This window comes from Anolis sagrei, chromosome 4 (genome assembly GCF_037176765.1).
Source record: "Anolis sagrei isolate rAnoSag1 chromosome 4, rAnoSag1.mat, whole genome shotgun sequence".
Taxonomy (NCBI): Eukaryota; Metazoa; Chordata; class Lepidosauria; order Squamata; family Dactyloidae; genus Anolis; species Anolis sagrei.
Window position 1 is genome coordinate 149,085,755 of NC_090024.1, and position 15,981 is coordinate 149,101,735.

General features: G+C 38.5%; 1 protein-coding gene across 1 annotated transcript in view; it reads left to right on the forward strand.

The window, feature by feature from the left end:
- SNX7 (sorting nexin 7) overlaps nt 1-15,981 on the forward strand; it is a 54,512-nt gene that overhangs the window by 9,530 nt on the left and 29,001 nt on the right. The window contains exons 2-6 of the mRNA XM_060773943.2: nt 8,281-8,463; nt 9,753-9,863; nt 10,334-10,498; nt 10,798-11,002; nt 12,517-12,716. Coding sequence (XP_060629926.2) covers nt 8,281-8,463; nt 9,753-9,863; nt 10,334-10,498; nt 10,798-11,002; nt 12,517-12,716 — 864 coding nt within the window. The remainder of the gene's footprint in view (nt 1-8,280; nt 8,464-9,752; nt 9,864-10,333; nt 10,499-10,797; nt 11,003-12,516; nt 12,717-15,981) is intronic.

Consider the following 15,981-nt stretch of genomic DNA (forward strand, 5'->3'; position numbering starts at 1 on the left):
ATATTTACTTGAAGAGTTTCAGGAAAGAAAAAGAAAATCTCCAAACATCATAAAAGCAATAAAAATATAGACTGAGTATCCCATATTCCGAGATCTGAAATACTCTGAAATCTGAAGTGACCCACATAGATTGCTGGTATAATGATACCCTTGCTTTCAGTGAAAGATTAAAACCCATTCGTTTTGTGAAAGATTCACTATTAGTAGGGATCTAAATTGCTAGAGTAGTTTTCATACTATAGATCAACATATCTGCCTGCAATTTTTGGATTTACTTTAGTATTGTGCCAATGGAAAGTTGTGTCAATAAATGTCTTGGAGCCTGAACTCAGCAATTCCTACCGCATTATCTTTTGGAAAGGCTCTTCTTCATATCTCTCCAAAGTGTGAAATACATTTTGTTGGGACATGTGCTATTGTGATTAAATTATTGAGGGATAGACATTCATCATGGCAATTCCTATTAACCACACCCAGAAGTAAAGTCCAAATATGAGGAGAGGTTTGTCTTGTATTGATCCATGTAGATATATGTGTGTATATTATATGTGTTTGTGTTTGTATCTATGTGTATTGCATACCACTGCATCACAAAAAAGAATTACCTAGCATAATATCTATTTGTTGTGGCAGTCATAGAGCAGTGAGTTGCTTAGCATGCCGGGCTTGACCTGAGATACATGAAATTGCATGGGAAAGTGAAAGAGAGGGACCCAGATTTTCTATCCTCAAACTGTGTAAGACACCAAACTCTTAATTTGCAAGTCTCTTCCCCCACCTTCCAGCTCCAGATAGAAACATCAACATGTAATCTGAAGCTCAACCAACCAGTTCTGGCAGTTTACCTATTCACCAGGAGCAGGTTCTTCTGTCAAGGGCTTGTCTACACTTGCAAAATAATCCAAACCCAACCTGATGTGAGACACGCTCCCACATAAAAAGTGATTTCTGCCAAGTCTCCCATTTGGACAGGGGGCTTCCTTTAAAATGACCTTGTCTACTTTGGAGAAAGTTGAGAGAAATCCCAAAGTTTGTTGGAAACTCCAGAGTATTATGGGACTTCCAGGCAGTCTGGACAGCAGGATTGGGTCCAATTGGGACTGATCAACTATCCAGTCTGGTTAGTAGTGGCATCACTCTTTCCCTGCACTCATCACTGTACAGAAAGGGGATGTTTTCAAGTCACCACCGCTGTACCCTTGGCTGGCAACAGAGCACTATAGCTCAGCTAAACTACAGGTTAGCTATTGAACACATGATCTTAAGGACAGTTTCTTATTTTGGAAATCCAGTTTGAGAGGCATTGTGTGGCTTAGGGCAGAAGTACAAGGAATGTTGGGACACTGGCAGAGGCCTGGGAAGGAAGATTAGGCAAAGCTGCTATGTTGAGAAAGGATATAGGATCAGACAGAAAAAGCTGTCTCTTTGAATTCCTGTAGGTAAACAAAATATGATTTCAATTCTATGTTCAATTACTCCGTTTTGGAGACTTTTTGCAATCGGCTTCCAGTAGGTTTCTGACAAAAGGGGACATTGTATACAAAGCAGTTCAGAAACAAAATATAAGCTGATGTGATGAAGTCCTGAGAGCAATGGTGAGGAAAGGGATTAGAAGGCTTTGAATAACAGAAACACAGAGTTGGAAGAGGCCACAAGGACCATCTAGTCCTATTCTCTGATATACAGGAATATACTACTATAGTATTTCCTGAAGATAGCAATCCAACTTTTGTCTAAAGTTGTTCAAAGAAGAAGAATTCACCATCTCCAAAGGGGTCTATTCCATTATTATACAGTTCTTATTATCAAGAAGTTTTAATGTTTAAGTGGAAACATCTTTCCTGTAATTTAAATCCATTGGTCCATGCTCTGGTCTCTGGACTAGCAGAAAACATCTTGCTCCATCTTTTGCATGGCATCCCTTCAGATAAAAAAAGTTGGCTGTCATTTTAGTCATCTCCTTTTCAAGCTGAAGATACCAATTCTCTAAGCCAGGGGTCCTCAAACCTTTTAAACAGAGGGTCAGGTCACCGTCCCTCCAACTGTTGGAGGGCCAGATTATAATTTGGAAAAAAAAATGAATGAATTCCTATGCACACTGCACATATCTTATTTGTAGTCCAAAAATTACTTAAAACAATACAATAATTAAAATTAAGAACAATTTTAACAAATATAAACTTATTAGTATTTCAATGAGAAGTGTGGGTCTGCTTTTGGCTGATGAGATAGGATTGTTGTTCTTGTTGTTGTGTGCTTTCAAGTCATTTCAGGCTTAGGCTGACCCTGAGCGAGAGCCAGGTAAATTACCTTGGAGGGTCATATCTGGCCCTTGGTCCTTAGTTTGAGGACCCCTGCTCTAAGCCATTCCTCATAGGGCTTGATTTCCAGAGTTTTTTCCATTTTAGTCACTTTTCTCTGGACGTGCTCCAACTTGTTAATATCCATCTTGAACTGTGGTGCCCATAGTGGGCACAGTATTTCATGTGAGAGCTAACTAAAGTTTAGAACAGCTTAGGGTTTAGTGATTTGATTGTGGCAACTGGAAGTGAAGTGAAATTGATTATGTCCATGGTTATAGTAAAGGAAAACTTTACTATAATTATAATTGGTACCTTATAGTAGTTATTGGTTCAAAGCCAGCTATTCAGCATAACAAACATTCAACGATGCCGGTGGTTTTGAAAAACAAATGAGTGTTCACAAAATAGTAATGGACCCAGTGCACATTTTTCATTCTCAGAAATCCATGTTCACAGATCTGTTTATGACAGAAATTTATGGAGCGAAAAATCCAAATGTCAGCATCTTAGAATTGACTGCTAGATTTGCTGCCAAATATAAGCCTAAGAGGCATTAATGAATCATTTATGAATTGTATACTTCCTAATGTTTAAAAATAAATTTAGCAAATGTAGAAATAATATTTCAGGTTTTGCTCTGTGCAGTGGATGATCGTCTCTTTTTAGGAGTGTGTGTAAAACTTGTAAGTTGACATTTTGATATTTAAATACACAATTTCTAGGTTTCTTGTGAACCAAGACATTTCTGTTAGCCAGGGATTTAAATTTGTATGGGCCTGGGAAAGGGGGATTGGTGTGATGGGACAGATTCATTCTTATTGCCTATCCCCCTTCTCTTTATTGATTGATTGATTTACAATGTTTATACCTTTCTCTTCAGGCATAAAGGCTCTCAGATTAGCTATTAAATACTAATCAAGGTGGCCAATTGAAACATTTATACCTACCTCCAACAGATAAGAATTCTCACAGATATATAAACCCCATTTTCCTAGTTTCCAACAGACCTCACAACCTCTGAGGATGTCAGCCGTAGATGCAGGTGAAACATCAGGAGAGAATGCTTCTGGAACATGGCCATAAAGCCCGAAAAACTTACAACAACCCAGCTTTCAGTGTAGTTTACAGATTGTTAATTTGACAATTCCCTGCCCCCAGGCTTGCAATCTAAATAAGGCAGGACACACAAAGAAAAGGGAATGACAGTGGAGGATACTGTCTCTTCTCTGCCCCAAGGCCAGGGCAGTGGCAGTTGAGATGGATGGAGGACCTTTCTTTCATTCCTTGCTACCTCCCCAATTCTGTCACCACCACTCTTAGCCTATGCCCTATACCAGAAATGAGAATGTTGTTGAGCTGCTGCTTCCAGCATGTTTCAGCTATGCTAGCAAGGCTAATGGGCACTGCAATCAACTAACATCTGGAGCAAAATACAATTCCCATTATAGCCCATTCTGCTTGCATCTTCACCCCATTCATACACTTACTAGATTTTTCCCTGACCCTCTTTCCCTTTCCCCCATTTAATAGCCTCTCTCTCCTTGGGCATGTCAGTGGGGCAGCAAATCTACTCTGTTTTTTACTCTGAACTTTGAAGTGCTGATCCTTCATAATCCTGTTCAGCACCTTGAAAGCTGAGGAATCTGTATAAGGACCAAGTAGCAACAGTAAGAACTGACCATGGAACAATAGACTGGTTCAAGGCATATGGCAGGGTTGTATACTCTCACCCAGCCTATTCAACTTGTATGCAGAACACATCATGCGATATGCGGGGCTTGACAAATGCAAGGGTGGGGTAAAAATCGCTGAAAGAAACATTAACAACCTTAGATATGCAGATGATATCACTTTGATGGCCGAAAGCAAAGAGGAGCTGAGGAACCTTCTAATCAAGGTGAAAGAAGAAAGCGCAAAAGCTGGGTTGCAGTTAAACATCAAAAAACCAAGATAATGGCAACAAGAATGATTGACAACTGGGAAATAGAGGGAGAAAACGTGGAGGCAGTGACAGACTTTGTATTTCTAGGTGCAAAGATTACTGCAGACTCAGACTGCAGCCAGGAAATCAGGAGATGCTTACTTCTTGGGAGTAGAGCAATGTCCAATCTCGATAAAATATTGAAGAGTAGAGACATCACACTGGCAACGAAGATCCGCACAGTTAAAGCAATGGTATTCCCCATAGTCACCTACGGATGTGAGAGCTGGACGATAGGGAAGGCTGAACGAAAGAAGATAGATGCTTTTGAATTGTGGTGTTGGAGGAAAATGCTGAGAGTGCCTTGGACCACCAGACAATCCAACCAGTCCATACTTCAAGAAATAAAGCCCAACTGCTCATTGGAGGGAAGGATAGAAGTGACTGGCTTGACCTTGAAGGAGCTGGGGGTGGTGACGGCTGACAGGGAGCTGTGGCGTGGGCTAGTCCATGAGGTCACAAACAGTTGGAAACTACTGAATGAATGAACAACAACCTTGAAACTTAAGCTGATCTGAAAAGAAAGAAGGCGCTTACTTTCTCTTCCCCCTCCCCTCTCCTGATCCGTATTATTGTAAAACCAGTTTTTGGAGACATTAATAGAAGTGTTCCTACAAAATCAATATTAATATGAGGGAAATTCCCTTGCTTCCATGCTCCCTCCATGTATTCATCTGCAAAGTTTGCTACCTAACCAAAACATTATTTTTCTATTGCATGAATACCTGAGAGTAAATTGACTTCATATATCATTCCTTACAGTGTGCACAATGGAAATAAAACAGCTCCCTAAGTGGTGAAAAATGAGAATCTTAAAACTGTCAACTTTAATAATCCAGATTATTACTCAAAGCATAAACATGAAGTACATACGTTTTAGAAAATAGCTGGCTGTGTAGCCTAATGGTGCCCCTGGAGCACAGAAACATTGCATGAAGCCTTGGAAGATAATAATGTAGACCATCACCTCTTCCTAACAGGGATGAGAAATGCAGGGCCCTTATATACTCTATCAAAAGCAGTGGCTTGAAGTTTTAAAAAACTAAAAAGCCATTCTGGAGAGAAGCATTCTTATAGATCACTTGTGTTAGTGGTATAGTTTAAAATCAGATAGGCATCTGGGAACAATTTGTCCCAAAGTTATTCCTTTATCTACAGAGCTAGTTTAATGCACTGGGAGGTCCCAGTTCAAATGTTATTGTTGTGCGCCTTCATTTTGTTCCCATCTTATGACAACCCTAAAGCAAGCTTATCATGGGATATTTTTTGCAAGATTGGTTCAGAGGGTTTTGTTGTTGCCTTCCTCTGTTGATGAGAGAGTATGATCTATGCAAAGTGACTGAGCAGGGATTTGAACCCTGGTCTCCAAAGTCATAAGCCAGACCATTACAGTATATTGGCTGTATTAAATAAATGTACATAGTCTAACAATTTGAGATACTGAAGTAAAGGTTCAATTAACAAATGCTGATATTATACACCACACAGTGGAACCCCCACATTTATTGTGATTCGGGGCTTAGGACCTCCATGAAAGGACACCTATTTAGAAATCTCCAGATCCTCCAGTGTGATTTATAGCCAACTTCTGCTGAAAGTTAACCATAAGAGTTGTGCTTGAAGACCTAGGCATTCCTAGAGAGAACATATTAATCAAACTTGTAAATATTCAAATGTGTACAAGTGAAGCAAACAAATGTGAAGGGCCAATTGTATTTGCATCAAATGGCCTTAAAAGAGATTGTACATCCCAGCCTTTATAACACAATGAACAATATCCAGCCAGTTCAATCAATATGGTTCACTCAGATAATCAGCATGACACATATTGTTACATATGTTCAGATCTCCTTCTGTTTTTGCTAGCCATGGAGAATGTTGCTTCATGAAACTATCATGCTGGATCAGGGCAATCATTACAAGGTGGTTCAGTGTAACGTTTGAGAATAAAAAAATCTCAGAATATTCATCCACTGAGTAAGTTTTTATCCATTTCCCACAACCTTTTTTTTTTTAAAAAAAAAGATGAGCTTTTTTGTGAAATTTTTATTTGCACAGAAAAAATTTCCTTCTTTTTATGCAGAAAACGTTGGTTCATCTACAATATATAAGAAAGCCTCACATGCTAAGTTTCCAACAGATCTCACAACCTCTGAGGATGCCTGCCATAGATGTAGGTGAAATGTCAGGAGAGAATGCTTCTGAAACATGGCCATACACCCTGGAAAACTCACAACAACCCCAAAACCCCAATATTTGCATAAAAGAACTAAAACAAATGTAAAACTGTGTTTTTCACTATTGCTGAAGGATAGAACAACCTAATTGAAGGAAAGCTAATCTCTCATATATTACTATTAATATAAAGTTAGTAGCAAATGAGAGGAGAGTGGGAAGAAAATTTTAAACATAAACTCCTGACCAAGCAGGGGAATAAAGTTAGGGATGCACAGCATCAGTCTGCATGTTTTTAGAGACTGGAATTGTATCTGGTTTGATCTTTATTGGCAAACAGATTGTAAATGAGATTGACCATGATGATTGACATAAGAACATCTCATAGATTTGTGGCAAAGCTAAAAACTGAACCAGAGACAACCTAGTTTGTAGCTTGTGCTGTTAACCACAGTGCTAATCTGCTTCTTCTCTTAGAAACGAATGTGCACGCATCCGATGTACATGTGAACACACACACATAGAGAGAGACTTTTTGTGTATGTTAATGTTGATTATTACTAAGAGTTCCTGCAGGAAAACACAATAACCTGTTTCTATACATCTTAATAAATGTATACAATGATCTTTCAGGAAAAGGTAGGTAGATTATTGGCAATCTCTTGCAAGAAATGTGCTTTCTCATGCAACCTCTGACTCCTTATCTACAAAGAGGCTCTATGTGCTTGAAAAAAGCCAGTATCAGAGCTGTGTGACCTTCAGGGGTCAAGGCAAAGCAAGGCAGTAGGCCTAGACACCAAAGCTATTGTGGCTCCTTGGGTGAGTGATATGTCCCTTTCTTCCCTTTTTTGCCACTTCAATGATAACGAAGTGGCCGGTTTTTCAAAGAGATAGCCATTGTGGAGGTAGCTATTGCCTGACAAGAAAAGAACAGCTGGTTGAGACTAGTGTGCCAGTGGGGAAGCAGGAAAGGGAAGCTAGGGAAGTATTTTAAAGAAGTCTAGGAGTGTAAAGTCTTGGTACATATCAAACAGTTGGTGCTAGACAAGTGAGTCAATAATTTAATCCTGTCTTTCTTGTATTACAGGTACTCTTCAAGAGCTGCATATAACATACCTTATATACTCATATATACAGCTAGAATTTTTATTTTCAAAAAATCAATTTGACAAACCTGGGTCAACTTGTCCATAGGTCAATGTGACTTCTGCAGCTTAGTTCTTATCAAAAAAGGAGCTATCTCTTTTTCTGAATAACATTAAGAAACTTAGGAGTTTTAGGAGAACTTGAAAGAAGCACTGACCTGCTCTCTAGAATAGTACTGCTTCTGGCTTTTCTGGGTGGCGAAATGACAGTGATGGCTAGGGGCAACTGGCTTTCCCATCTCAACCTATCTATGGGTCATATCAAAATCCACAATTTTGGACCACAAAACCTTCCCTCAACTTATGCATGAGGTCAGCTTGTACATGAGCATATACAGTAGATGCAGATACAGGGGTTGCTGGTAATGTTCTTTGCTTTCAAGAAAAGATATGCAGTACTATAAAGCTACATCTTAAGTGTAATGTTTCTAATCTGCCCCACACTAACCTTTGATGGTAAATGTTGATGCCTTCTTTTCATTTTCAATCTAGAGGGCTAGGAACATGGTTTTATTTAGAGTTGAGAACATCAGAGATCTAATATGTACTCATGGATACTAAAAAGAAAATGAGGTGGTTGTATGCTATGATTGACGGGTTGTATATTGCCATAAGGCAGTAAGCTGTTTATCTTGGTGCAAGAGACAAATCTTTCAAATGTCTTGTTTATCCACAGGACGCATCCCTGACAGAAATAAATTCATTCAGTCCTTTGATGCCAACGTCTCCATCGTCTATGATAAACCAGTATAAGTTTGAAGATGAGCCAGAATCAAAGGACCTTTTCATTACAGTTGATGATCCAGAAAGCCACGTCACTGCCATTGAGACATTCATCACCTACAGGGTGGTGACAAAGGTTAGCATTTGGTTACTACAAAATATTTATTTATTTATTTATTTATTTACGATATTATCTCAGCAATATGGCGACTCAAGGCGGGTTACAGATTGGCACAATTCAATGTCAGGCATTCACAAAAGTGCCATTAAAAACAATCAACATTACAATATAAAACATAAATAAAAACCATTAAAGCATAAAAGTACTGCTTCAGATATGCAAACTTTGGAAGTGGTATACTTCTTGCAGGTGTCAGACCATGGTTTACACAGATTTACAGATCATAATAATGATTTTTTACATAAGGAGGTATTGAACAAAATAAGAAAATAACCAACTAAATAAATTGCATTGATTAATTCAAAAAGGAAGTAGAATATTGTTATATGATGGTAAAGTCAGAAATCCAAAGAATGCTGACCACCCTAGGGACCTTATGCTCCTCTAACAGCAACCCCTATGCTGTAGAATAAACTATTTTTGAATATATATATGTGTGTGGTTTGAGGGAAACATGTCAAAATTTTCACAGACAGTTCTTAAAATCTCAGATCCTGCCCTATTGATAGAAATCCATAATGGAGTGCCTCTCTTCTCTGTTCCACATGGTGTCATTATAGCATCAAATCAAAATACTGTTTTGTTTCTTATTTTAATTCCTGTGTTTGGTTGTTCCTTTAATTTTTTGTGAAAATGTAATACATTTTTTTAAAAAAAACCAAGGATGTTTATTAATGTGTTGGGGACCCAACTGATTTTATCTAATTTGCACATGTGCTAATTTTGTTCTTTGCCTTCACCTCTGACTTATAGTGGTCATAAGATGAACCTATCACTGAGTTTTTTTTAACAAAATTTGTTCAGAGAGGGATTGTTGCATTCCTCTGAGGCTGATGGAGTGTGACTTACTCAGGGTCACCCAGTAAGTTTCCATGGCTGAAAGGGGATTCAGATTTCCCAAGTGCCCTACTCTACAGTGCTAACTCACATGTATACTGTAGTTGGCATTATTTTAAATACTATTTATTGTTTTATTTATTTATTATTTACTTAATTTATACTCCCCTTCAGGGGACTCAAGCAGGCTTACAACTCCGGTACAATTCAATACCGGTAAAAACAACAGTAAAAACAATAAAATGCCCAATTTAAACTGGCTTTAAATTTTTTGGCTTTAAGTGAAAAATTCTTTTATTTATTTTTGTCTTCTAAATTATTTTTATGTGTTGTCTGAAGTTCATACTATAGTCATCGAATTTTTAGATGTGTGCCTCATCTTCCTTTGTCATCTTTATGGTTTTCAGACAACCCGTGGCGAATTTGACTCCAGTGAGTACGAAGTTCGGCGACGATATCAAGATTTCCTTTGGTTAAAGGGAAGACTTGAAGAAGCACACCCAACACTCATAATTCCTGTAGGTCCACTAACTTATATTTTCTTCTGTTTTGATATGTCAAAAAGTTGGAATCAGAACAAAAAAAGCTAAAAGAGAGGTGTGTCCACCAAAATGCAATTTTCCTTTTGTTTCCTTAAATCCCAATGTTGAAGATACAGTAGGATGGAAATCTAGGTTTGAGTCCACACTTTATAAACTTGACAAAGCCATACTTCTTTATTCGTGTATTTTTAAGTTTTAGTTCAAATACACTATAAACAGTGTTCTCACCATCAGAAAGTGATTTTAAATTACAAATACCAATATGTCTTTTCTCTAGTGCATCCTTTCCATTTTATTTGCTCTAATAATAAAACAGCTGCTAGCCATTTTATTTTGAGACATTGTTTTGTCTAAGGACTGTATTTTTAGAGCCAGTGTGTTTTAAGTATGCTTACAATTGTGCTACTTAATCACGTTTCTTCTTCCTTGAATTATTTTCTCTGTAGCCATTGCCTGAAAAATTCATAATGAAAGGAGTTGTGGAACGATTTAATGATAAATTCATCGAGACAAGAAAGAAAGCTCTGCACAAATTTTTAAACCGGATTGCTGATCATCCCACTTTAACATTTAATGAGGACTTTAAAATATTTCTTACTGCACAAGCCTGGGTAAAGAACCTTGTTTGTTTTTAAAACAAAAACAAAACTTACATGGATTCTGAATTAAATGCAATATCAATCCCATCTTAAATAAACAGGCCCTGTTCATTTTAGTGGATCTCTTGTTGGGACTGATATTAGATTTAGCATATTTTTAAAGTGTCTAAGTGAAATGCAAATAATTATGTGATGGTATATGTTACAAGTATATCATATCTGCCGTATTTTGGCCTATTTGAAATCCAGCTAGAAATTATAACATGTGCACACCCATGTCTGTGTTAGGAATTCCTACCTTAATTTTTCAGGAACTTTCATCACACAAGAAGCAGGGCCCCGGTTTGTTCAGCAGAATGGGACAAACTGTTAAAGCAGTCGCATCATCGATGAGAGGAGGAGCTGTGAAAAACCGTCCAGAGGTATTTTCGGAAATGATTGAATATGTGGACATTTTTAGTCAGAAGATCAGTCTCTTGGACAAAATCTCCCACCGGGTTCACAAGGAAGAAAAAGGTTGGTGGAACAGAAGAGATAGACCTGACTATCATGCTATAACCTACACTTAATTATGTATCGGTTACATGCAGTTATAGTTCTAATTGATACATTTTTACATTTATATTTATATAATGAGCTTTCAGTAAACTCCTGGAATTGATTGAAGCATAGTGTCTTGTTGTATTTGATTATAATTTTTATAATAATATCAATAGTAATAATAAAAACAATGAGGAGGATGTAAAGGAGGGGAATCCGGTATCCATTCCTGTCATGTCCAATGGTTAATTTCTTGAGCCATATGCAATATTCCTAAATCTAGATGCTAGTCCCAAACAGAGTAAACCCTCTGAATCAATGGGAATTTGATAAGTTACTAATTATTTATTATTTGTTTCCTGTATTTATAACCCACCTTTTTCACGCCCAAAGGGAGACTCAGGGCGGCCTCACAGTAAGCACAGTTGGTTCTTTCATATAAACATTCAACAAATACAATTAAAACATTAAAACAGCTTATTAAAAACAGTTAATTAAAAAGCAATTAATTAAACACACCAGTTGAAATCCAAATCCGGGTCCCAGTCAATTCATTGTCACCTGTTGCTTAAATCTTCTTCTCACTTGCTACTATTCAATGGTCGAAGGCTTGGTCCCATAGCCAAATCTTGAGTTTCCTTCTGAAAGACAGGAGGGAGATGGCCAATCTGATATCCCTGGGGAGAGAATTCCAGAAACAGGGGCCCACTGCTTAGAAGGCCCTGTCCCTCATCCCCACCAATCACATTTGTGATGGCGGTGGGATTGAGAGCAAGGCCTCTCCAGATGATCTTAAACTTCGTGATGGTTCATAACAGGAGATATGTTCAGACAGGTAAACTGGGCCAGAACCGTTTAGGGCTTTAAAGGTTAAAACCAGCACTTTGAATTGTGCTCGGTAGCAGATCGGCAGCCAGTGGAGCTGGCGTAACAGAAGGGTTGTGTGCTCCCTGTACGCTGTTCCGGTGAGCAACCTGGCTGCCGACCGTTGGAATAGTTGAAGCTTATGTGAGTTCCATTGACTCAGGAGATATGCTATCCAGAATGATCCCTGTATGTATGTATGTATGTATGCATTTATTTACTGTATTTATAACCCACCTTTCTCACTCTGAAGGGGCTTACAAAAATATCTTGCTGACTTTCCCAGGGAAACAGCAAACCACGGATAACAGTAAACCCTATTAAAATGAATGACTTCTGCCAGAAGTTATGATAAAGTTGCCTGGAGGGAACATATATGTTCTCTCTAGGAAGTTTCTATGTCCTCCAGGCAACTTTATCATAACTTCTGGCAGAAGTCATTCATTTTAATAGGGTTCACTGTTATCCATGGTTTACTGTTTTCATGGGAAATTCAGCAAGACATCCCCCATGGATATGGGGATTATACTATAGTTAGAATTATAATTGGATTTAGCTTTGAATGTTTTAGAAATTGATCTGAATGTTTATAACTAAAACATTTTATTTGCCTTCACTTTTTCAAGACTATTTGTATGAAATGAAGGAATTTGGCCCAATCCACACACTTTGGTCAGCCTCGGAAGAAGTCCTGGTCAACACCCTAAAAGGGTTGGCTGGCTGCATTGACCAATGTTGCAAGGCTACAGAAAAGCGGATGGCTGCACTTTCGGAAAGCCTCTTTCCTGCTATACAAGAGTATTTGCTTTACAGTGAAATATTAATGGTAAGTTGGCTTGGGTGTTGCCTAACTTCAGCTATGCAGCAAAGCTCTTAAAAGCACAATTTAATGCATTACTGCAGTGGCCCATTTCATAATGTGTAAGCAGTGCATTTTCTGAGCTGGTTTTCATAATACAGTACTTAAGGGGGGAGCAGAATTTGCTTTAGTGTAAGGACACTGTGAAGTTGTCCTTGCAGTGCTTTCTTTTTGTGTGTCACACCTTCATCAGTGGAAGTAGTGTGCATTGCAGTACTTTCTCTCAGGACCCTTCTACACTGCCATATAATCTAGAATATCAAATCATAGAATCCATATCATCTGCTTGGAAATGGATTATATGAGTCTACACTGATTATGAGTCTACACTGGATTTTATATGGCAGTGTAGAAAGGGACCTCATTCACAGTAGCACACCAGCTTTAATTATTTCTGTTTTCTGGGGTGAAAGATTTCAAAAGTGTCACCAGCCAGAAGAAGCTCCCTTGCAGAGGTTTGCTGGTAACATCCTTTTTCTTGAATACTTGGTTGAATGACATTGCCAGCCAGGTTCTGCTGTACATTGGGTAGATTCCCTGTAGAAGATTAAATATGAATCCATATTATTTGGTTTGTGTACATATACAGTATGCATAACCAATATACCCTATGCTATGTTTTGCCTATCTCTTGAGCCACATATGCACTGCTATATAATGCAGTTTGAAACTTCATTACTGGTATATGGTCTGTGTAGATCCTATTAATACAGTTAAACTGCATTATATGTGTCTACAAGGGCCACATAATGTAGTTCCCAACTGCATTATATGGCAGTGTAGATGGGAACAAGGTTTCTAAGAGGAAGAGCCTTCCTTTTACTGGAAGGATAATGTTTTTGCTGTCACAGTTGACACCTTGGGAGAAAAGGATCCTTGTTCTTCCATGTCCTTATCTTTTGAAAGTTGAGCATTTAAGTAGTGGGTGTAACTCAGAGTAAACATGACACACCCAAATTCCATTCACAGCAAGAGAGCTTTGATATACCAGTTTACTCTGAATCTCAACCAGCATGTGTTTGTGTTTCATACTAACCTCTTTTTCTTTGAGTGCACTTCCTTAAAATGGAAAAGCATTTTCGGATTGGAGGAGACAATGTGATAGCATAATACATTGGAAATGGTAGCTACCATTCTAGGAAATTGCTCCAAAGAGATCAATCATCTATCTATCTGTCTATCTATCTATCTATCTATCTATCTATCATCTATCTATCTATCTTTCATCTATCTATCATCTATCTATCTATCTATCTATCTATCTATCTATGGTATTTCTGTATTGGCACTCAGCCCACTGGGTTCCCAAGGCAATGAACAAACAAAAACAATTAAGTTACACATATGAAAAAACGGAAACACTGAAATACCCCTTTGAAAACTTTAAAACATTAGACAATTTAGCTGTGGAATGGGGAAAGTCTTCCTTGATTTTCCCTGTACTGTTTGCCACTGCACAGCATTCTGCACAATACCAGTATTTAAGAGGATGCTTGGCCTTCCAGGTTAGCCTCTGAGAAGACTACTGGACAAATAATGAGCAAAATTCCTAATGGTTATTCATGGTGCTTATTTTTAAGTAAGACACTTATTCCTCCATGTTCGTGAGTTAAACATTAATGGATTTGATTATTTGGATAACAACTTCAAACAGAAATTAACCATAGTAGGATGTAGAAATTAGGGCTGGGTGATTTCGTTCGTTAATTTCGTAATTCGTTATTGATTCGTATTTAAATTAGCTTACGAACCGATATTGAAACATTTAGGAGCAACTAAAAATCGAAACGAATTTTTCAATTCATTTCGTAATTGTTTCGAAACCGTTTCGAAATCGTTTCGAAATCGTTTCAAAATTGTTTCGTTATTACTTCCGTATGTCTGGTGCAAGTTTTATAGTTGTTGTTTGTTTTCTTAGTGATAAAAAAATAAATTATCACACCAACAGTCAACAACAGAGGGAGAGGGAAGCTTCAGAAGTTCCCCCTGTCCCATTTGGAGGTTTTTTTAGCATATTGCGCAGTCGCGTCCGCCATTAACGAATCGATTCGTAATTGTTTTGTAATTGTTTCGTAATTTCCAAAATTTTGTATATTTCGAACTTTTTTAAAGAAAAAAATCGGAATTCTTTTAAAAAACGAAACGCAAAAACCCCCTAAAAACGAATCGAGTTTAGAAACAAATTTTTCCGTGGTTACCCAGCCCTAGTAGAAATGCATAGAGAAGAGTTCTCTTGGGTCTCAAAAACAAAACCTCATAGTGGGCCTATATTTGTGGTTTTCCACTTTTGTAGGGATTATGTGCCCCAACCCTACAAAAATTAAAGGATTTTAAAACAATTAAAGGAGGCAAAAGAATCTCAGTTTCTAAGCCCATTCTCAATTGTACACATTGGAAGGGATTTTTGATGTTGAAGTGACATATGAACAGAGGCATATGCATTTATTACTCAGTGTGGTCAGGCTCAGGCTTTCATTATTGTTGTCCTTAGGGGTATGGTAATTGAAATTGAATCCAGACAAGACAGAGGTACTCCTGGTCAGTCATAAGGCCAAACAGGGCATAGGGTTACAGCCCATGCTTGATGTGGTTACACTCCCCCTGAAGGCCCAGGTTCGCAGCTTGGGAGTGATCCCGGACTCATGGCTGAGCCTGGAACCCCAGGTCTTGGTGGTGACCAGGGGAGCATTTACACAGTTAAAACTTGTGCGCCAGCTGTGCATGTACCTTGGGAAGTCTGACTTGGCCACGGTAGTCCACGCTCTGGTTACATCCCATATAGACTACTACAATATGCTCTATGTGGGGTTGCCTTTGAAGACTGCTCAGAAGCTGCAAATGGCCCAGTGGGTGGCAGCCAAGTTGTTAACAGGAGAGCATACAACTCCCCCACTGCACCAGCTCCACTGGCTGCCAGTTTGCTTCAGGGCACAATTCAAAGTGCTGGCTTTAGCCTATAAAGCCCTAAACGGTTTCAGTCTCCTTATGAACCTTCTAGGACATTAAGATCTTCTGGGGAGGCCCTGCTCTTGGTCTCGCCATTCTCGCAGACATGTTTGGCGGGGATGAGAGACAGGGCCTTCTCAGTGGTGGCCCCTCGACTGTGGAACGCCCTGCCTAGGGATATAAAATCGGCCCCCTCCTTCCTGACTTTTCGAAGAAAGATGAAAACCTGGCTTTTGGAGCAGGGCTGCCCAAATACGGCATAGTTATAAGAAATCATGGAACCACT